The following is a 24,199-nucleotide window of genomic DNA, read 5'->3' as shown; positions in this document are numbered from 1 at the left end:
ACAGACACAATAGTGAACTACAACAGTTAACTACAACAGTTAACAGCCATTTCTTCAGATCAACCTGTCCAAAACCGTTGCAGAAGGCTTCCTTTCTTCAACTCCTTCACTTTCTCCCACCTCTCAAAACAAAAGAAAATCACCCCATTCAAAAATATATACACATATATTCAAAATCTTACAACTGCACACAGTCCTGTCTGGATTTATTGTTTGCACAGTTTGAATTGTGCCTGGAAGTTTAGAGAAGGCCTTATCGGTGCATAAATCTTAAATCAGGATCTCTTATTCTCATAGCTCAAGATTCTTGAAAACGAGCAGAGACCCGCAAAACACTTGTGGTCAAATTAGCATCTTTATTGCAACAGTACTTGTTTAGACGGTTATCACCTTCGTCTATAGGAGCAACGCTGATGTCCTCCCTCCCCCCGCTACCGCCACCCTGTGTCACTTTCCCTCCACCCCCCTTCTCACCCACCGCTGCCACCATGCGCCCCCTCTCAGCTCCGCAGCAATGCCTTTGGAGGCCCCCGCCCTCTGTGCCCGTATCCATTGCTCCCCGCCTTGATTGGTTGCGAGGCTGGGCTGGTCCTGATCACCCATTGGTCGGTGCAACTGTCACTCAGTCCGGACCACTTGTTCTCAGCCCCCAGCCCCGCCCCCAGACAGACAAAACCCAGGACAGACAGAAACCGACTATTATTATTATAGAAGATTAATGGGTACATGAATTTAAACCCTGAGGCTCCATGATATGCAGCTTTGCAGCCCATAAAGTCCAAAAGCTTGGATAGCCATTTTACAGTACATTTGCACAAGACAGTACTCTCTGATGGCAGGAATCAGAGAGAGCCAATGTACAACACCACCATCCAGTAAACAAACCTTTAAAGTTCAAATTAGTTTCACATTTTATAGTTTTGGAAGTCGGATTTGACATACCAGACATTAGTTAGTATGAAACTTCCTGAAACTGAAACATTCTGCCTCCCAACATAATCTGTCAAAGGCCTTGCCACTGCCCAGTGCCATTCTAAATCAGGTCGCATTCTGCAACACATCAGAAATCACCTCAAATAATGGCAACGTTGCTGTGTGCTTGCATACAGGAGTTTAAGTGACAACATGAGACGCACTGTGTGGGAGGTGAGAGAAAGAGATATCACAAGTTGATTGCAGCACCTGAAGATTTATTGACAATTGGAAAAGTAACTGAAGTATTCTTTGATTAATAGATTTTTTGACAAACTGTCAGTGAATATATTTCAAGAGATGAAGTGAGTTTTGTTACACTCATAATAAATGGTTAGACTGAGTAGTGTGTGCAATGAGCAAGTGTGACCTTAGCTCCTTTATTACAAGGAAGGTAGTGCAGGGATCCCCTGCGGTCATCCCCCTGCAAAACAGATACACTGCCTTGAGTACTGTTGAGGGGGTTGACTCATCAGGGGGGAGCAGCAGCAGCCAAGTTCATGGCACCAAATAGTAGTAGTGAGGTTGGGGACAGCATCAAACAAGAAATAAGGGATGTGTGCAATAAAGATACAGCAGTAATCATGGGCGACTTCAATCTATACATTGATTGGGCTAACCTAACTGGTAGCAATGCGGTGGAGGAGGATTTCCTGGAGTATATTAGGGATGGTTTTCTAGACCAATATGTCGAGGAACCAACCAGGGAGCTGGCCATCCTAGACTGGGTATTGTGCAATGAGAAGGGACTAATTAGCAATCTTGCTGTGCGAGGCCCCTTGGGGAAAAGTGACCATAATATGGTATAATTCCTTATTAAGATGGAGCGTGACAAAGTTAATTCGGAAACTAGGGTCCTGAACTTGAGGGTAATTTCGACGGTATGAGGCGTAAATTGGCTAGAATAGACTGGCAAACTATACTAAAAGGGGTGACGGTGGATAAGCAATGGCAAACATTTAAAGATCACATGGATGAACTTCAGCAAATGTACATCCATGTCTGGAATAAAAATAAAACTGGGAAGGTGGCTTGACCATGGCTAACAAAGGAAATTAAGGATAGTGTTAAAGCCAAGGAAGAGGCATATAAATTGGCCAGAAAAAGCAACAAACCTGAGGACTGGGAGAAATTTAGAATTCAACAGAGGAGGATTAAGGTTTTAATTAAGAGGGGGAAAATAGAGTACGAGAGGAAGCTTGCAGTGAATATAAAAACTGACTGCAAAAGCTTCTATAAATATGTGAAGAGAAAAAGATTAGTAAAGACAAATGTAGTCCCTTGCAGTCGGATTCAGGTGAAATTATAATGGGGAACAAAGAAATGGCAGACCAATTGAACCAATACTTCGGTTCTGTCTTCACGAAGGAAGATACGAATAACCTTCCGAAGGTACTAGGGGACAGTGGGTCTAGTGAGAAGGAGGAACTGAAGGATATCCTTATTAGGCGGGAAATTGTGTTAGGGAAATTGATGGGATTGAAGGCCGATATATCCCTGGGGCCTGATAGTCTGCATCCCAGAGTGCTCAAGGAAGTGACCCTGGAAATAGTGGATGCAGTGGTGATCATTTTCCAACAGTCCTATCGACTCTGGATCAGTTCCCATGGACTGAAGGGTAGCTAATGCAACACCACTTTTTTTAAAAAGGAGGGAGAGAGAAAACGGGTAATTATAGACGGGTTAGGTTGACATCAGTAGTGGGGAAAATGTTGGAATCAATCAAGGAGGAGGAAATAGCAGCGTATTTGGAAAGCGGTCACAGGATCGGATCAAGTCAGCATGGATTTATGAAAGGGAAATCATGCTTGACGAATCTTCTGGAATTTTGTGAGGATGTAACTAGCAGAGTGGACAAGGGAGAACCAGTGGATGTGGTATATTTGGACTTTCAGAAGGCTTTTGACAAGGTCCCGCACAAGAGATTGTCGCGCAAAATCAAAGCACATGGTATTGGGGATAATATACTGACATGGATAGGGAACTGGTTGGCAGACAGGAAGCAGAGAGTCGGGATAAACGGGTCCTTTTCAGAATGGCAGGCAGTGACTAGTGGAGTGCCACAGGGCGCTCAGTGCTGGGACCCCAGCTCTTTACAATATACATTAACGATTTGGATGAAGGAATTGAGTGTAATATCTCCAAGTTTGCAGATGACACTAAACTGGGTGGCGGTATGAGCTGTGAGGAGGATGCTAAGAGGCTGCAGGGTGACTTGGACAGGTTAGGTAAGTGGGCAAATGCATGGCAGATGCAGTATAATGTGGATAAATGTGAGGTTATCCATTTTGGGGGCAAAAACACGAAGGCAGAATAGTATCTGAATGGCGGCAGACTAGGAAAAGGGGAGGTGCAACGAGACCTGGGTGTCATGGTTCATCAGTCACTGAAAGCGGGCACGCAGGTACAGCAGGCGGTAAGGAAGGCAAATGGTATGTCGACCTTCATAGCTAGGGGATTTGAGTATAGAAGCAGGGAGGTCTTACTGCAGTTGTACAGGGCTTTAGTGAGGCCTCACCTGGAATACTGTGTTCAGTTTTGGTCTCCTAGTCTGAGGAAGGATGTTCTTGCTATTGAGGGAGTGCAGCGAAGGTTCACCAGACTGATTCCAGGGATGGCTGAGCTGTCATATGAGGAGAGACTGGATCAACTGGGCCTTTATTCCCTGGAGTTTAGAAGGATGAGAGGGGATTTCATAGTAACATATAAGATTCTGACAGGACTGGACAGGTTAGATGCGGGAAGAATGTTCCCGATGTTGGGGAAGTCCAGAACCAGGGGACATAGTCTTAGGATAAGGGGTAGGCCATTTAGGACTGAGATGAGGAGAAACTTCTTCACTCAGAGTTGCTAACCTGTGGAATTCCCTGCCGCAGAGAGTTGTTGATGCCTGTTCACTGGATATATTCAAGGGGGAGTTAGATATGGCTCTTAGGGTTAAGGGGATCAAGAGGTATAGAGAGAAAGCAGGAAAGAGGTACTGAAGGAATGATCAGCCATGATCTTATTGAAAGGTGGTGCAGGCTCGAAGGGCCGAATGGCCTACTCCTGCACATATTTTTCTATGTAATTCCAGAGTGCAGGTACCTCGTGGGTGGCCTGCTTATGTGCTGGGATCCCTTGGGACTCCAACAGGTGGGCCCTCTGGTGGTCAGGTGTGATGCAGGTTACAAAGGGTTAAATACATAACATCACTCCCCCGTGAAGTCAACACTTAGTCACAAGATGAGACGATCTGGGGCTTTGCGCTCCCTTGTCGATCGTCTCGGTACAAATGCTGGTGTGGGTGGGTTGGTCGGTCAGTTCTTCACTGAGCTGTTGGGCAGCCGGGCTGCTGGGGATGATGAGTTCGGTTTCGTGGTCAACTATGATGTCAGTTGCCACTTGTGTGGGTGTTGGAAGATCAAAGTTGGTGGGGTCCTCTTCGGGTTGTTCGTAGCTGTTGGTGAACCGCAATTTGATTTGGTCCAAATGTTTTCTGTGCGTTTGTCCATTGGCCAATTTGACCTGAAACACCCTACTCCCCTTTTTGGCTGTGACCATGCCGGCAAGCCATTTGGGACCACGTCCATAATTGAGCACAAACACAGGATCATTGATCTCAATAGCGCGTGACAAATTTGCGCGGTCATGGTACACACATAGTTGATGCGGCTTGCCCGCCACGTGATCATAGAGATCAGGGTGGGCAAGAGAGCGCCTTGTTTTAAGCGCCCTTTTCATGAGCAGCTCAGCTGGGGGAATCCCGGTGATGGAGCCTGGTGTGGTAGCTGAACAGTGCTCGGGACAACCGGGTCTGCAGGGAGCCTTCTGACACACATTTCAAGCTTTGCTTGATAGGCTGAACTGCCCGCTCTGCCTGGCCATTGGATACGGGCTTGAACGGGGCAGATGTGACATGTTTAATCCCGTTGCGGGTCATGAATTCCTTGAATTCAGCACTGGTGAAGCACGGCCCATTGTCGCTGACATCAGGCAAGCCATGCGTGGCAAACATGGCTCGTAGGCTTTCAATGGTGGCCGTGGATGTGCTTACAGACATTATTGCACATTCAATCCATTTTGAGTAAGCGTCCACGACAACCAAAAACATTTTGCCTAGGAATGGGCCCGCGTAGCCTACATGAATCCTCGACCACGGTTTGAGTGGCCATGACCACAAACTTATTGGTGCCTCTCTGGGTGCATTGCTCAGCTGAGAGCAAGTGTTGCATCAGCGCACGCATGACTCACTGAGTTGATGCCAGGCCACCACACATGAGATTTGGCTATGGCTTTCATTATTACGATGCCTGGGTGGGTGTTGTGCAGTTCGCAAATAAATGTGTCTCTGCCTTTCTTGGGCAAGACCACATGATTGCCCCACCAAAGACAGTCCGCCTCGAAGGACAACTCGTCTTTGCGTCTGTGGAATGGCTTAATCGTTTCCTATATCTGCACTGGGACACTGGACCAGCTCCCATGGAGGACACAGTTTTTTTAACCAAGGACAGTAACGGATCCTGGCTGGTCCAGGTCCTGATCTGGCGGGCCGTAATGGGGGACTTCTCATTCTCAAATGCCTCGATGACCATGAGCAAGTCTGCAGGCTGTGCCATTTCCACCCCGGTGGTGGGCAATGGTAGCTGACTGAGAGCATCTGCGCAGTTCTCTGTGCCTGGTCTGTATGCCGACTGCATGAGCGCCCATCTTTGGATGCGGGCAGAGGTATTGATATTAATCCCTTTGCTCTCGAGGATAGCGATATGAGCGGCTTGTGGTCAGTTTCAAGCTCGAACTTGAGGCCAAATAAGTACTGGTCCATTTTTTTTATCCCGTAAACGCATGCCAGAGTCTCTTTTTCAACCATGCTGTAGGTCCTTTCGGCCTTGGACAAACTCCTGGATGCATACGCAACCGGTTGCAAAATCCCTGATTCATTAGCCTGTTGTAACACAAATCCGACCCCGTATGATGACGCATCGCAAGCTAACACTAATCGTTTACATGGGTTATACAGGACAAGCAGTTTGTTAGAACACAATAAGTTTCTGGCTTTCTTAAAGGCAGCCTCTTGTGAATTCCCCCATACCCAGTCGTCTCCCTTGCATGTAGGGGTTCCAGAAGGGTGCTTAACCCAGGTAGGAAATTACCAAAATAGTTAAGGAGTCCCAGGAACGACCGCAGCGCCGTCATGTTCTGTGGTCGCGGCGCGTTCTTGATGGCCTCCGTCTTGACGTCGGTGGGTCTGATGCCATCTGCAGCGATTGAGCATTTCAATCTGAGCCCCACACGATCCAACCGACTAAGAACCTCCTCCAGATTCTTCAAATGCTCCATGGTGTCCCGACCTGTAACCAATGTGTCGTCCTGAAAGACCACTGTGCAAGGAGCCGACTTTAGTAGGCTCTCCATGTTCCGCTGGAAGATCGCTGCGGCCTTGGGTAGCGGGTACTGGTCCTGCAGCGAAAAATGGTTAATTGTTACTTTATAGTCCCTGCAAATTCTAACCGTACCGTCCGCCTTGAGTACCGGAACAATCAAACCGGCCCAGTCGTTGAATTCCACCGGCGCGATGATGCCTTCGCGTTGCAGCCTGTCCAGCTCAATTTCCACTTTTTCCACACATCATGTAAGGTACCGCCCAAGCCTTGTGGTGGATAGGTCACGTACCAGGAACCAAATGGATCTGCACTTTCGCCCCCGAGAAGCTTCCAATGCTTGGCTCGAATAACGATGGGAACTTGCTTAGAACCTGGGTGCATGAGGCGGCGTCGTCAATGGACGAAAGCGCTCGGATGTCGTCCCAGTTCCAGCGGATTTTCCCCAACCAGCTTCTGCCAAACAACGTGGGGTCATCCCCTGGCACAATCCATAGCGGGAGTTAGTGTACTGCTCCATATTAGGAGACTCTGACTTCAGCACTGCCAATTACAGGGATTAGTTCCTTGGTGTACGTTTAGTCCTTAGTTTAGTGTGAATGGGGCTGAGCTTGGGCCTGTGTGCCTTCTTTCCCCACAGCCTGTCGAATGCCTTTTTATTCATTATGGACTGACTTGCCCCAGTGTCCAGCTCCATAGATACTGGAATGCCGTTTAGTTCAACTTTCAACATAATAATAGGTGGGCATTTCGTCGTGAACGTGTGTACCCCATACACTTCTGTCTCCTCAGTACGAGTTTCCAATTCAGTCTGATCTACTGTGGATCAATCTTCCTCTGCAACGTGTTGGTTTGCAGGGTTTGTAGCTCACCTGCACATTCGTTGGAGGTGTCCCATTGTTCTGCAACCATTGCACGCATAGTGCTTAAAGCGGCATTGATGGGGCCGATGATCACCTCCGCAGTGCCTCGCATTAACAGATGATGGAGGACTCTGGGTCAATTGAAGTCGGGCCACAGCAGCCGGCGTGTACGTTCTGCCGTGTACATTTCTGCTCAAAACAGACGTTACTTTATGCACAGTACTGGCCGAAACTTCTTTGTTCTGTGAAATCTACTTAGTGTTGTCGGCTGGTGGACAGAAATGCCTGGGCTATCGTTATGGCTTTACTTAGATTCAGAGTTTCTACAGTCAACAGTTTGCGAAGGAACGTCTCATGTCCGATGCCCAGTATGAAAAAGTCTGAACATTTGTTCTAGGAATCCCTCAAACTCACAATGTCCTTCGAGGCGCCTTAGTTCGGCGACATAGCTCGCCACTTCTGGCCCTCCGATCGTTGACATATGTAGAACCTATATCTCGCCATCAAAACACTTTCCTTAGGATTTAGGTGCTCCCGGAGCAGCATACACAATTCTTCGTCGGTTTCTCTGTTGGTTTTGCCGGGGCCAGGAGATTCTTCATGAGGCCATAGGTTGTTGCCCCACAGACAGTTAGGAGGATCGGCCTTCGTTTGGTGGTGTTCTTGGCCCCTTCTAGCTTGTTGACCACAAAGTATTGGTCGAGTGTCTCCACGAAGGCCTCCCAATCGTCCGCTGCTGAGAACTTCTCCAGGATGCCGACTGTTTTTTGCATTTTCACGCGGTTGTTCGTTACCTCGTCACCAATTGTTACAATCATAATAAATGGTTAGACTGAATACTGTGTGTAATGAGCAAGTGTGACCTTAGCTCCGTTATTACAATTCCAGAGTGCAGGTACCTCGTGGGTGGCCTGCTTATATACTGTGCTTCCAAGGGGATGCTGGGATCCCTTGGGACTCCAACAGGTGGGCCCTCTGGTGGTCAGGTGTGATGAAGGTTACAAAGGGTTAAATACATAACAAGTTTAATCTCCGTATGTAACGTGTAACAATTATCCCTGAAAACTGGGTCAACTTCAGGATCTGTTCAAACGCATAAGCAACAACCTGCAGCCAATCACAGTCATTAGTTGGTATGATGCTTCATGAAACTGAAACATCTTGCCTCCCAGCACACTGTTCATTGCCAACTTAAATCAGGTCGCAGCCTGCGACACATCAATGCCCCACCCCACCCGGAGATTACAAAGATCAGAGGCTGGGTTGGTTTAAAAAAAAAAAGATAAATAATTGCATACATAAGAACGCTACCATGGGTGCAACCTGCTGCATCAACAGAAATGACATTACATTGCAAACAAGCACATCTTCATGGTGAGCAACTAAATGTCCTGTGCTAAAGAGCCGGCTTTGGAACGACCTAAAAAAGGCTTCCCTGCAAAAAATTATTTTTTTTTTTTTTGAAGAGTACAAAATCTTTTTTTTTTTTAAACTCTGTACAGGTCTTGCCAGATCATACACATCCTGCAGCTGAATAGGCAACAGCTTCTCAGACCACGAATTACACTAAAAGGAGTGCAGCAGTGGCCGAACACAACTTTCCTGTCTTGTTCCTTCTAAGATTAAAATACGCCATGCTACACTTGTTTTCTTTAGTTGAAGTGAAGATCACTGCACCGTCTCCAAGTCGAAGGGGGAGAAATTCGGTTGGATAGCTCTCCTCACGAGGGACGCTACAGAGGCATTAGTGCCGCTCGGCAAATTCAGTGTGCCGGTACCAGTGGTGCGGAGAAGTATCGCCAGGGAGAGTAGCGTGCAACGCCTCCGGTACCGACACACATGCAAATTTTGGTTTGCGCTGTACCTGTAGCGCCCCGTAGTTACACTGCCAGAGAAAGCTGGTGTGCAGAGCTGCCCTGGGGCGCTAAGGGTTGGAAAGACTGCATGAGGTGAAGTGAGATTATTTTTTTTGCAATTTTACTTTATTTGGGGTGAGTAATGTACAGGGAATGTTTGTTGTTCAGGTTTTTTTTTGCAGGGAGGCCTCTTTTAGGTCGCTCCATACTGGCTCTTTAGCACAGGATATGCAGTTGCTCACCCAGCCTAGCGCCCTAAGAGCAGTGTGAAACGCTTCCCTTAGCGCCTGCCCGACGACGACTTCTTCGGCGGGGCCAGACAGCCTGAACAGCTCTTCGGCGAGAAATCCCATCCCCACCCCCCAACCTTCTTTCTGACGTCACGAAATCCGGAAATACCCGAACCTGGGATCGGGTGTTTCTGGATTCGTGACGTCAGAAAACAAATCGAAAATCCGGAATCCGGAACAGCCTCGGACCCGAATTTTAGGTGCTGCACCTGTACTCGACTTATCTGGTCTACTTGTCTCGGCTTCACAACCTTCATGATGCCCTGTAGTACATGCCCTGGCCTTTCAAAGCTGTTTCTCAATAAAAATGAATTTGTTCTCATTTGCTCCTGCAGCAAGGCGGCTACTGACCGCAACTTGCCTTCTCCCCGCACTGGAGTAATGGAAATCACCAACTCAGCAGAATTAGCTGAATAATGAACTGAACCTGTCTCTCTCTGTTCTATGGCACTGTGTATTGATGCACCATTCAGGAAAGCTGCAGCAGCAACCACCGCCCCAAGTCAGAGGTTTACAGTTGATTCAAATGGTGAGCTATTTCAACATTACCATAGCGACAGGAAATGTTAGCTATTGTAACTGTGGTTTATTTATATTGATGAAAAGAGTACTTGTTAGCTTACTGTGGCTTAACAAGTCTCAAATATAGTAGCGTTTTCTGGGAATATACAAGCATTGTCAGCTGGTCGGGTTAGGGGTTAAGTTGAGAGAGGAAATCACTGACCTGATTGTCTCCAGATGTCGAGAAGAAGATGCACAGCGAGAAGGCAGTAATTATCAGAGAATTGCAGTTCTGTTTTCAAGCACGACTTTCCTATTAAACATAATCAGAACGGGCCATAAAAACTGCAACACAAGAACTGTACAACATACTGATTTGAGCGCGGGAGAGGGAACCGGAGACAAGTCTGCTGCAAGTTATGCTAGTATGCATGTGCATCCGAATTGAAAGCGGCATAACCAAGATTGACCACAGCTGTTGGTTTTACGCTGAATAAAATAAACTGAGAACTACATATCAAATAGGAATACTGGCCCAGATTTCCCTGTCAAAATAACGGCACTCACCATTAAACTCAAATATTCAAAAGTTGCTGTCTACGTTCTATTGCTCCGCCGTTAGCTTTGCGAAAACGGCAACTTGCTTTCAACAGTGTGAAATTGCAGTATTTGCACAGTAGATACAATCATAGAATCTTGCAGCACAGAAGGGGCCATTCAGCATGTCATGCCTGTGCCGACTCTTTGAAAGAGCTGTCGAATTTAGTCCCACACCCCAGCTTTTTCCCCATAACCCTGCAAATGAGTTGCTTGCCCTGTTCACTCGGGTCCCAGATGCCTGGTTTCCCTCGCTGAGAGGTTATCAGCTTGCACTTTCAGCAACTTGTCAAGCAAAAAATTTAAAACTCAAAACGTGCAAGGGCAAGTCTAACGATGACAGATACCGTTAGATGCCCTGCTACAGCAAAATCTGGGCCACTGTTAGTGTTCAAGAAAAACATGCACTGTAAAGCTGTCCTCACCATCTGCACAAAGCAATGATCACCAATTCCTCCAATAGCTCAGTTGATAATAGCAATGTGCATTGAGCCATACTGACCAGGAAGGTCCCAGTTTTGATTCCCAGTCTATGCCGAGTGAACTAATGCAAACTGGGATGGTGGTTGGGACGTTACAATTGGCAGGTTAAGGAGGAGGGGAAAATATGCAAGGGTTCCCCACTTCTGATTGCTAATCATTGACCCCTGCTGGAAAGTGCATTTGTGAACTCTAGATGATGGCAAGATTGGGCTTGGCGGTGACACCCCTATGGTCAAATATATCCTGTATCCAAATTCAACATTGAAGAATGGTCATTTTGGCAAGCATTCAGCAGGACAACGGGTATTCATGGAACCATACCCAGCATAATACAGCATCTTCAAGCGTGGAGGAAGGAAATCAGAGTAACAAAAATGCAGATTCTTACTTAGACAGCCAATAAAAATTAGATGCTGTAGGTCAATAAACAGGCAAAGTCAAATTGATGCAGTAAAGGATTATTTTGAGAGTGAGATATATTGTCAGAGTACTCTCACTTGAGATTGGAAGTACTCCATAGTTAAAGTACTCACTGATTAGAAAAATGCTTCATCTATCCTCAATGTCTTCACACACTTTACAACAAAAGATCAGTTTCTCATTTGTTAAACATTTAATTTCCAGCGATATTATTGAATAATAAAAAAGAATTCAAGGTCCAACCTTCTGGATTTGAAAAGTTAGTTTGCATTTTCAAAATGAACAGCAATATGTTTCCTGATATAATAATGAGATCAAAAAGGACAAGTAATGATGAACCTCCTTTGGGCAGGTAAGGGGGGGGAACGTTAATTTGAGGTCAAGTTGGTTCCAAGATGATGTGCTTGACAACAGGAGATTGAAACAAAGCCAAACCTCTGAAGCAAATTTGGCAGTCTAATTCCAGAGAAAGGGGAGACTACAGTACTCCAGGGCTCTTGATGAATGACTGAGCTAGCCTGGCTCATTGGTGATACCTGGATGGTAAGGGATTAAGGGGTTATGGGGAGCGGGCAGGGAAGTGGCGTGGTCATATTAAATGGCGGAGCAGGCTCGAGGCGCCGTATGGCCTACTCCTGTTCCTATTTCTTATATTCTTATGTGACTCGTTACTAAGGACTGGGTCTCTTTCCCTGTTGGCTCCAGATAATCCTGCAAGCTAATGCACTAACGGAAAGGTGATCCTTGCAAGACAAGGATGCAGCTCAACAATGCCCCACGCTGGTAAACTCCACACTTTTAGTCAGCTAAACTCCAGCTATACCACTGATGAGACTCCAAATCTGGACTTCAGACTTACTCATCGGAAGGAACCCATTGACGTTTCTTTTTTTTTTAAATCAAGTGTCTGTAAATCTCTAAAATGTACACCCAATACCCCACTCAAACCCAGGAGACATCAGGGTGTAGCATGTCTGCACTGCACAAAAAGGATTTAATAAAAACAAACTCACCAAACTGTAGGGCATGTTTGTATCTCTGCATCAGCTCATCGACAAGGTTGAGTTTGTGTGTCTGGTCCAAGGTCTCATGAAGGCCCAACAATCTGGCAAACTGGATGACAAACATGTGCCTCTGCATGGCTTTGACATCACCTGGCAGTGCAAGGCCACTCTCTGTTGATACTGACTGAGGTACTACTTCCATCAGTTTGTTGATGAACTGCAGAGAAACAAGAATAGCAACATCCGGACTTAAAATGCAAAATATACAATCAATAAACATACTAAACCTATAATCACAGCGTTACAAACTAAAGTAGAAGCTCAAATCACACCAAGGTGGCTCATATTCAAATGTGCCATTGGTCCCCGACGAGATTGGTCACTTTTCTGCAGGGTGGTAAAAGGACTGGCATCAATACATCAAGAACCAAGTGGAGAGGGATGCATCATATCATAGGTCTTCCTTCCTGACCCATCAGCAAATATGAGCGAAAGCACCAGTGCTGATCCCCAATTGGCTGAAACAGTAACATTCTAATGCCCACCCCTTGCAACAAGGCACATAGCTAAAGAAAGACAGAAGAAAAGGATGCTGAAATAATTGTAGAAAATGGGAAAAGAGAGAGAAATTCATGAAAATATGCCCCTTGCAACAAGGCACATAGCTAAAGAAAGACAGAAGAAGAGGATGCTGAAATAATTGTAGGAAATGGGAAAGAAAGAGAGAAATTCATGAAATATGCACAACAGGTTAAACAACTTTAATTTGTGTAGTCAGGGGAGTCCGCTAGAGAGAAGGATGAAGCAGTTGGGGTTACTGCTTTTAAAGAAGCAGAACAGAAGACAGCTGTGGGCTTGCTCAGGGTGGGGATTCAAGTCTAGGAGAGGGAAGCAGAAGAGACGGAAGGCTGAGAAATAATGGTGTATTGGGGTAGGAATTGGAGGAGGGAGCAGAAAGATATTAACGGTGGCATTGCCTGGCGACTGGAAGGAGAGCGGACGGAAAGTAAAGGAGGAGGGGCCAAAAGTGGAAAAAGGGGATCGAAATAATGGGCTCAGGTCTAGAGTGGCAGCCAAAGTGCACATTTGAAAGAACACAAAGGAAATTCTAGGTCACAAAAGCATGGCAGAGATGAGATAAGACATGGAGGCTTCATAAATAGAGGACAGACAGGAGTCTAAGTTAGGTCTCATACCTGACCAAGAATGCTTATTGCCGAGAGGGAGTGCCTGAAATAGAAAATTGTCCCATTCCACAACACTGACAGATTTTGCTTTGATGAGCAAAAAAATAAAAAAATAAAATGCATATGTAATGGTCAAAGACTCTACTTCTAAAGAACCATAATCGTGTCTGGGTTTGAGTGATATTGAAAGTGGCCCTTTGATCTGGTTTACTGGCTCTCTGCCAGCACAAACTGTAGTTTGGAACTGGTGGTGCTTCCTTGTGCAAGCTCTGAAAATAATGCCACCTAGTGCCAGATTGGTGGGAAATCTCACACCAGACAACCTGCTGCAGTATCAATGGGTTCAATCAACACCAATATCCTATAGGAAAATCCAACCTCCATTTGCTATAACCTTGTGCCAACACATGTCTTGTGAGATACTCTTAGCTTATCAACTCAGCCCTTCACTTCAGAATTCTACAGCTCAAAATAATTTCCAGGCGCAACCCAAATTCGGAAGGACAAAACCGACAAACTGCTGGGTGCTTTCCACAACTCAAATGAAAATACAGAAGAAATATTCTTCATTCATTTCCTAGTGGCAATACTGCATTGGTCCAATGTCTCAATTTACCACTGTTACACCATAGTGCAATAGAACTCTTGCTCATTTAATTCTACAGTGTAAACTTTCAATTTGTCATAGGAACAGGCCATTGTCCCTACTCCGCCATTGCGATAGTCAACATAGCTCTTGATCTTTTTCAATCCCAATTCTCTGCCCTTTCCATGTTTCTTACTTTCCAATAGGCGTTTATTTCAGTTTTAAACACCTCAATTGATCCTGTATCCATGGCCTTCTAAGGCAGTGCCACATTTTCATAACCTTTGGGTTAAGAAATGTTCCTGAATTTGCTTTTAACCAGCTTAGTTCTGATTTTAAGGCTACGTAACTTTCTTCTGAATTCTCCTACTGGAGGGAAGAATCAGTTTAGCGTGTCAATTAAAAATGATTGTCGCTAATTTTACAAAATGTACAAGGTGGCAAACAACTCAAATACTGACTGAATGCGGAGGCCACTGGGTGCACTTACCCACTCACCTCACTGTCGCACAGTCTGAGCGAATGGAGACTCTGCCAGTCTCCCGGTCTCACCTGTGTATGCCGCTCCGGTGACAGAAGGTCGGCAAAGATTCTCAGGTCAGAATAACAGCAAGGTTTATCCCCAAACCTCTCAAAGTACTGGAACATCAGCTCCTCTGGGATCCCTAGCATGAAGAAGGAGAAATACAGAATAAGGGAACTCATATACAGGTAAATGTGGGAGTGAATAGTAAATCGATGATGCCAAATATTCTGAACTGGTGAAATCTTTCAATGTGCAAAATCTGATGGTTGAAGCTAGAACACCATGGCTCACTAGCCTGAGTCTGAAGCTGAAGGTTCAAGCCCCACTGCAGGACTTGAGCATATAATCTAGACTGAAACTTCACTGCAGCTCTGAGGGAGTGTTGCATTGCTGGAGGCACAATTTTGCAATAAAGCAAGACCCTACCTGCTTGTTCAGGTGGGATCTTTTCCAAAGAGGAGCAGAGAACATGCTGAAAACTGATAACCTCAACTTGGAGTGCAAAGTTCACATAAGGAAATGAAATGGTTCTTCTGGTTTAGAAATGTTGGGTGTGGAGAAACCTAATGGAGAGAACCACACCATGCACTTGACATAATGTCACTTGCTGCTTCTGGTGAAAATGGAAGCGCTTAATTACTTATCTTATTCAAAGAAGGACAACTGAGTGTGCTCTACTGCCTCTACATTGTGATCATCAACTCAACACAGATTAGGAGTTAAGCTTCTGATCTGAATATGTCAATGGCTCACTAGATAAACTTGTTGACCCTACATTGTCCCAACAATGAGGTTCAATCCCAATCTTAGGAGAGCACCATGGCTGCACAATCAATTGTTTGTGCAGGAGGGTCTCTGCAATTTTTCACTTGCTTTCCTTAGGCATCAGCCTTGGCTCAGTGGCAGCACACTTTCCTGAGTCAGAAGGATGCGAGTTCAAGCCCTACTCCCGAGACTGGAGTACAGTACTGAGAGACTGCTGCATTGCCAGAGATGCCATCTTTTGGATGAGATGTTAAACCGAGCAGTGGAGTTCTTCTGGTGTCCTGGCCGATATTATGTTGTCATTTATCCCACTGCTGTTTGTGGGGCTTTGCTGTATGCAAATTTCCTGCCGTTTGTCTACATTGCAACAGTGAGTACAATTCAAAACAATATGATGCACTTTGGTATGTCCTGTGGTACTGAAACGCACGGTATTACTGTGATTTCTTTCTTTTCCTTTCTGAAGATTGTGGTCCATGCTCTAGTACAATATTCCACAGCCACGAGAAAGTTTCTAGTACTTGGCCTAAGAGCATAAGTACATAAGAAATAGGAGCAGGAGTAGGCTATTTGACCCCTCAATACTGCTCTGCCATTTAATAAGATCATGGCTGCTGATCATGGACTCAGCTCCACTTCCCTGCCTGCTCGCTATAACCCTTTATTCCCTTATCGCTCAAAAATCTGTCTATCTCCACCTTAAATATATTCAATGGCCCAGCCTCCACAGCTCTCTAGGGCAAAGAATTCCACAGATTTACAAACCTCAGAGAAGAAATTCCCCCTCATCTCAGTTTTAAATGGACGGTCCCCTTATTCTGAGACTATGTCCCCTAGTGTTAGTTTCCCCTATGAGTGAAAATATCCTCTCTGCATCCATCTTGCCGAGCCCCCTCATTATCTTATATGTTTCGATAAGATCGCCTCTCATTCTTCTGAACTCCAATGAGTATAAGCCCAACCTATCTTCATAAGTGAACCACCTCATCTCCGGAATCAACCTAGTGAATGTTCTCTGAACAGCCTCCAATGCAAGTATATCCTTCCTTAGGACCCAGGGGAGGCGTGAGTTCGGGGCCAGGGGCAGCACGGGCCAGCCCACACTGCGATATGTGTGCGCACTAGGTCCGTGCAGCAGAGCTGGTCTCCAGTCGTCTTTGGTAATCGTTGCCACTGGACCAAGACCTAGCTCTGTCAAGCCCGTCTGGTGGCTGGTGTGCAACTGCCACCACACATTAAAAAAAATCCACGCACAGGCATCTTCCACCCTTCGGGATGTAGTTCGGGTCCTTCATTCGAAACACCTGTGAACTCATCCTTTTTTGACGTGGAAGAAAGTCATCCTCATTTCGAGGGAACGCCTATGATGATCCTTCCTTAAATATGGAGACCAAAACTGTACGCAGTACTCCAGGTGTGGCCTCACCAATACCCTGTACAGTTGTAGCAGGACTTCTCTGCTTTTATACTCTATCCCCCTTGCAATAAAGGCCAACATTCCATTTGCCTTCCTGATCACTTGCTGTACCTGCATACTCACTTTTTGTGTTTCATGCACACGGACCCCCAGGTCCCTCTGTACTGCAACACTTTGCAATTTTTCTCCATTTGAATTATAATTTGCTTCTATTTTTTCTGCCAAAGTGGATAACCTCACATTTTCCCACATTGTACTCCATCTGCCAAATTTTTGCCCACTCACTTCGACCCTATAAAACATTGAAGGTGTGTTGGCAGGCTATTTGAACTTGGAGAGCATCACAACAACAACTTGTATTTATATAGCACCTTTAACGTTGTGATACGTCCCAAGGCGCTTCACAGGAGTATTATGCAATAAAGCGAGCCACATAGAAACATAGTAAATAGGTGCAGGAGTAGGCAATTCGGCCCTTCGAGTCTGCACCACCATTCAATAAGATCATGGCTGATCATTCACCTCAGTACCCCTTTCCTGCTTTCTCTCCATACCCGTTGATCCCTTTAGCCATAAGGGCCATACCTAACTCCCTCTTGAATATATCCAATGAACTGGCATCAACAACTCTGTGTGGTCGGGAATTCCATAGGTTAACAATTCTGAGTGAAGAAGTTTCTCCTCATCTCAGTCCTAAATGGCTTACCTTTGACTGTGTCCTCTTGTTCTGGACTTCCCCAACATCGGAAACATACTTCCTGCATATAACCTGTCCAGTCCCGTCAGAATTTTATGTTTCTATGAGATCCCCTCTCATCCTTCTAAATTCCAGTGAATACAGTCTCTCCTCATATGTCAGTCCTGTCATCCCGGGAATCAGTCTGGTGAACCTTCGCTGCACTCCCTCAATAGCGAGAAGGTCCTTCCTCAGATTAGGAGACCAAAACTAAACACAATATTCCAAGTGAGGCCTCACCAAGGCCCTACACAACTGCAGTAAGACCTCCCTGCTCCTATACTCAAATCCTCTAACTATGAGTAGAAATTAGCGCAGGTGGCCAAAAGCTTGGTCAAAAAGGTATGTTTTAATGAGCGTCTTGAAGGAGGAAAGAGAGGTAGAGAGGCAGAGAGGTTTAGGCATGGAGCTCTAGAGCTTGGGGCCTAGGCAACAGAAGGCACGGCCACCAATGGTTGAGCGATTATAATCAGGGATGCTCAGGAGGGCAGAATTAGAGGAGCATAGACATCTCTGGGGGGTTGTGGGGCTGAAAGAGATTACAGAGATAGAGAGGAGTGAGGCCATGGAGGGATTTGAAAATAAGGATGAGAATTTTGAAATCGAGGCGTTGCTTAACTGGAAGCCATTGTAGGTCAGCGAGAACAGGGGTGATTGGTGAGCGGGACTTGGTGCGAGTTAGGACACGGGCAGCCGAATTTTGGATCAGCTCTAGTTTACCTAGGATAGAACAGCTAAACTCAAACCTGTCCTCACTGCAGGTCAACATGTGCACTTTCCAACAAGGGTCAATGGATAGCAACCAGATGCAGGAATCCTGGTTGAATTGTTCCACAATCCCTCCCTGTTGGCAGGGAATTCTATGCTCCAATAACCCTATATGTAAAGAAATTTGTCTGAACCTCTCTCCATGATCATTTTAAATTGATGCTATGTTGATAATGAGAAGAATTTACATCCAGTAAAATACTAACCACTCACCGAGTTTGTGTTCATCATTGGTCCCCCTCTCTCTCAGCCGTCTGATCAATTCAAGTTTAGCCAGATATGGTCCCCTCAGGCGGCGGGAGCCCTTCGGTTCCTCATTCAAAATTCGCTCCTCCACAAATTTTATGGCTTCTTGTACCACACAGGTGACTGGACCCTCCAGACAGCTATGAAGAGAGAAGAGCACTTTTATGCTGCTGGTACTACACACAAAAACTGATTGGCGCTTGCATTTTTTGTATCTGACCACCATTTTGGGGGTGGCTTTGCTAATAGGCGATAGAAAATAGGATAGAAGACTTGTTATCGAACCAACAGCATACACAAAGGGATTTAAAAAAATTTATGCAGCACAAGACACCCGATGCAAAATTCTCTGATATTTTTAATGGTCCATTCAGAATTTGTGATTATTACAAGGGTGGAAAGAGCACTATATGTAGTGAAGTAGCGTCTGATTCAGTTGAAGCATTCAAAGATGGATTAGATTAAATGCTATATGTCGACATATATCTGGGTTAAGAAAAAGATTAAACTGGTCAGAGCTGAATGGACAAGTGAACTGGGTGGTCCAGTTCCCACACTCCCTGAACACCTTTTTTAGCCCTTTGCACCCTGAGGGAGCAAGGACTTGTACTGTACTGATAACCTTGATAGAATACCTTATATAATATCACTATTATGGTCTTTTTTTGGACAATATTATTTGCGCATCTTTTTTTTGCATGCTAAAAACCCATTAAAAATGTATATTATTTTATACAACCTTAGAACGCAATGGGAATTTTGCCTGTTCCAAAATGTATACCCTCATTTTTTAATGCAATAAGATATTATTCAAGAGCTTGATTACTTATTTTCCTTCCTGCTTCAGAAAATAGGTGCTCCGATTCCATTCTATAGAGGTTACGTAAATGGAATATACAGCAATGATTTTAATTCATTTTACAGAAATACATTTTTTAAAGAATCACGCTACTTACTGCTCTGCCTCGGCGGGTGGAGTCCAAACCCCATCAATCAGATGGAAGAGGGAATCAAAGTAGGATAAGTAAAACTGCCAGTCGTCTGGGCTAGAAGAGAACAGCAGCAGTCAGGCACAAGTCAGAAGTGTGATGGAATACTCTCCACTTGCCTGGATGAGTGCAGCTCCAACATTCAAGAAGCTCGACACCATCCAGGACAAATCAGCCCACTTGATTGACAGCCCATCCACCACCTTAAGCACTCACTCCTTCCACCACCGGCACACGGTGGCTGGCGTGTGTACCATCTACAAGATGTACTGTAGCAACTCGCCAAGGCTTCTTCTCCAGCACCTTCCAAACCTGCGACCTCTACCACCGAGATGGACAAGGCCAGCAGGTGCATGGTTTAAAAAGGGAGAAAGGGATAGACTGAGTAATTACAGGCCAGTCAGCCTAACCTCAGTGGTGGGAAAACTATTCGGGAAAAAATCCTGAGGGACAGGATAAATCTTCATTTGGAAAGACATGGATTAATCAAGGACAGTCACCATGCATTTGTTAAAGAAAGATAGTGTCTGACGAACTTGATTGAATTTTTCGAGGAGGTAACCAGGAGGGTCGATGAGGGCAGTTTGTCTGATGTAGTGTCAATGGGTTTTAGCAAAGCTTCTAATAAGGTCCCACATGACAGACTGTTCACGAAAGTAAAAGCCCATGGGATCCAGGGAAAAGTGGCAAGTTGGATCCAAAATTGGCTCAGAGGCAGGAAACAAAGGGTAATGGATGATGGGTGTTTTTGTGATTGAAAGGCTGTATCCAGTGAGGTTCCGCAGGCTTAGTGCTAGGTCCCTTGCTTTTTGTGGTATATATCAATGACTTGAACTTGAATGTTGGGGGTATGATTAAGATTGCAGATGACACTAAAATAAGCTAAGTGGTTGATAATGAAGAAGAAAGCTGCGGATTGCAGGAAGATATCAATGTACTGGTCAGGTGGGCGGAACAGTAGCAAATGGAATTCAATCCGGATAAGTGTGGGTAATGCATTTGGGGAAGTCTACCAAGGCAAGGGAATACACATGAAATGATACGACATTGAAAAAAGTGTAGAGGAACAAAGGGACCTTGGAGTGCAGGTCCACAGATCCCTAAAGGTAGCAGGCCAGGTAGATAAGGTGGTTAATGCAGCATATGGGATACTTGCCTTTATTAGTTAAGACATGGAATACAAGAGCAAGGAGGTTATGCCTGAACTGTATAAAACATTGGTTAGGCCGCAGCTGGAGTACTGTGTGCAGTTCTGGTCACCACATTACAGGAAAGTTCTGATTGCACTAGAAAGGGTGCAGAGGAGATTTACAACAATGTTGCCTAGACTGGAGAATTTTGGCTATGAGGAAAGATTGGAGATGCTGGGTCTGTTTTCTTTGGAACAGAGGAGGCTGAGGGGGACCTGGTTGAGGTGTATAAAATTATGAGGGGCCTGGATAGAGTGGATAGGAAGGACCTTGGCAGAGGGGTCAACAGCCAGGGAACATAGATTTAAAGTATTTGGGGGGAGGTTTAGAGGAGATATGAGGGGAATTTTTTTCACCCAGAAGGTAGTGAGGTAAGTGAGGGTCTGGAACTCACTGCCTGAAAGAGTGGTACAGGCAGAAACCCTCACATTTAAAAAATACTTGGATGTGCACTAAAAGTGCCATAACCTACAGGGCTACAGACCAAGAGCTAGAAAGTGGGATTAGGCTGGATAGCTCTTGGTCAGCCGGCACGGACACGATGGGCCGAAATGGCCCCCATCCATGCTGTAAATTTCTATGATTCTATAACCACCACCTCCAAGCTCCCCTCCAAGTCACACACCATCCAGACTTGTAAATATATTGCCAGTCCTTCATCGTCGCTGGGTCAAATCCTGGAACTCCCACCCTAACAGTATCATGGAGGGTACCTTCAGTGCCAGGGCTGCAGCGGTTCAAGGCGGCGGCTCACCAACACCTTCTCAACGACAATTAGGAATGAGCAATAGATGCTGGCCTTGCCAGTACACCCACATCCCAGGAGCAAACAAAAAAAAACATGCACCACACATCCAACAAGCCCCCTTATATTCACAAAAAACACAAAGTTCAATTGCTTGTGGATCGGCATATCCCAAGGTCAATTAAAGACTCAATTATTTTGCTGAGGGTTGTCTACTTCTAGATTAGCAGCTGCGTGTAAATTCCCAGCTCCGAAAAAGCCATCAGGAAATGGCAATTACTGTATGATACTTGGTCAGTAATAGGTTCCCTTTCTGTTCAGTTGTAATTTGTTATTTAATTAATACATTTGAGCCAATCAGAGAGAGAGAGAGAGAGAGAGAGAAAATAGGTGCAGGAGTAGGCAATGCGGCCCTTCGAGCCTGCACCACCATTCAATAAGATCATGGCTGATCATTCCCTCAGTACCACTTTCCTGCTTTCTCTCCATACCCCTTGATCCCTTTAGCCGTAAGTGCCATATCTAACTCCTTCTTGAATATATCCAATGAACTGGCATCAGCAAATCTCTGTGGCAGGGAATTCCACAGGATAACAATTCTCTGAGTGAAGCGGTTTCTCCTCATCTCAGTCCTAAATGGCCGACCCCTTTTCCTTAGACTATGTCCCCTGGTTCTGGACTTCCCCAACATCGGAAACATTTTTCCTGCATCTAACCTGTCCAGTCCCGTTAGAACGTTATATGTTTCGATGTGATCCCCTCTCATCCTTCTAAATTGCAGAGAATAAAGGTACAGTCGATCCAGTCTCTCCTCATATGTCAGTCCTGCCATCCCGGGAATCACTAAGTGAACCTTCGCTGCACTCCTTCAACAGCAAGAAGGTCCTTCCTCAGATTAGGAGACCAAAACGGAACACAATATTCCAGGTGAGGCCTCACTAAGGCCCTGTACAACTGCAGTAAGACGTCCCTGCTTCTATACTCAAATCCCCTAGCTATGAAGGCCAACATACCATTTGCCTTCTTCACCACCTGCCTTACCTCCATGCCAGCTTTCAATGTCTGATGTACCACGACACCCAGGTCTCATTGCACCTCCCCTTTTCCTAATCGGCTGCCATTCAGATAATATTCTGCCTTCATGTTTTTGCCACCAAAGTGGATAACCTCACATTTATCCACATTATACTGCATCTGCCATGTGTTTGCCAACCCACCTAACCTGTCCAAGTCACCCTGCCACCTCTTAGCATCCTCCTCAGAGCTCACACCACCACCCAGCTTAGTGTCATCTGCAAACTTGGAGATATTACACTCAATTCCGTCATCTAAATCATTAATGTAGATTGTAAATAGCTGGGGTCCCAGCAGTGAGCCCTGCTGCATCCCACTAGTCACTGCCTGACATTCTGAAAAGGACCCGTTTATCCTGACTCCCTGCTTCCTGTCTGCCAACCAGTTCTCTATCCATGTCAGTACATTACTCCCAATACCATGTGCTTTAATTTTGAACGGCAATCTTTTGTGTGGGAGCTTGACAAAAGCCTTTTGAAAGTCGAAATACACCACATCCACTGGTTCTCCCTTGTCTACTCTACCAGTTACATCCTCAAAAAATTCTCAAAGATAATAAAGGATGGGATAAAGACAGTAGAGAGAAAGGATCTTAGCTCGGAAAATCAAGAAGTAGAATCAGTTTGGATGGTGCTAAGAAACAGCAAGCGTCAGAAAATATTGGTGGGAGTTGTTTATCGGCCCCCACACTGTAGTTGTAATGTAGGGCAGAGTAATCAGGTGCAAGAACAAATCATACTTTGTATATGCGACACTTTTTGAGGTCTGAGACACACACTGGATCCAAGACGATTAATATATTAAAACAAATACTTTGACATTTATTGTGTTAAACACAAAATAATCTTAAACTGCTCTATGCCTCAGAGCTGGAACCTTAAGTACACAAGCACATGCCAATTTTCAAAGTTCCTTGACCAAACTATTAAAATCTGAATGATTCAAGGCTGTTACTTAACAACGAAACTTTGTAGCCTAGAGGGACAAATTTCCACTGACCATTGGAAGAATACATTATTACTCCTCTCCTTAGAAAACAGAGCACATATATATTGAAAAAGACAACGAATGTCAGAAACCCAAAATACAAACAGAAAATATAAAAATGCACAGCTGCTCAGGCAGCATCTGGGAGAGGAAAAGCACCCATCTTTCCGATCTTGACCAACCTACTGTACGTTTCAGACATTTTCTGATTTTATTACACTTAAAATTTTCCTAGGCAAATGTCCTCCCATACTTAAGAGTACTCCAACCGCAGACGTGACTTAAATTGAAGCTACACTCCTTCACATTTCACGGTGAGCTCGAAGACGTCAGCAGGAAATAATACTTTTTGCTTTATTATGTTACTTGGCCATTGGTGGATTCCCTTTCTGCTCAGTTGTGATCAAAGCTCCCTGTAATTTTGGGGGTGGGGGGGGGGGTTACGCCAGTCCTTTAACTGGCTGCGTGGCCTACTCAATTTTGGATGTATGCGTGGTTATTTCCTTTGTAAAACCGGGCTGCGCAGGACCTCCAGACCACAGCACGTAGCTTAATGGGAACATTGGTTGCGATTTGCTGTTATTTTATGAATACATTTAAGCCAAACGTTCATGCTGCGACACTACAGTGTACTACA

General features: G+C 45.2%; 1 protein-coding gene across 2 annotated transcripts in view; it reads right to left on the bottom strand.

Moving 5' to 3' along the window:
* naa25 (N-alpha-acetyltransferase 25, NatB auxiliary subunit) overlaps positions 1 to 24,199 on the bottom strand; it is a 106,709-nt gene that overhangs the window by 42,265 nt on the left and 40,245 nt on the right. Inside the window, exons 9-13 of one of the 2 annotated variants that reach the window (XM_070887938.1) lie at positions 19,534 to 19,623; positions 18,545 to 18,717; positions 14,618 to 14,784; positions 12,356 to 12,563; positions 10,066 to 10,155 (exon numbers count right to left, since the gene is read on the bottom strand). In XM_070887938.1, the coding sequence (XP_070744039.1) occupies positions 10,066 to 10,155; positions 12,356 to 12,563; positions 14,618 to 14,784; positions 18,545 to 18,717; positions 19,534 to 19,623 (728 nt within the window). The remainder of the gene's footprint in view (positions 1 to 10,065; positions 10,156 to 12,355; positions 12,564 to 14,617; positions 14,785 to 18,544; positions 18,718 to 19,533; positions 19,624 to 24,199) is intronic. The other variant, XM_070887939.1, reaches the window with a different exon arrangement.

The sequence above is a fragment of the Pristiophorus japonicus genome, chromosome 8, assembly GCF_044704955.1.
Source record: "Pristiophorus japonicus isolate sPriJap1 chromosome 8, sPriJap1.hap1, whole genome shotgun sequence".
Lineage (NCBI taxonomy): Eukaryota > Metazoa > Chordata > Chondrichthyes > Pristiophoridae > Pristiophorus > Pristiophorus japonicus.
Note: the sequence above shows the minus strand (reverse complement) of the source record. Positions and strands in the feature narration are given on the sequence as shown.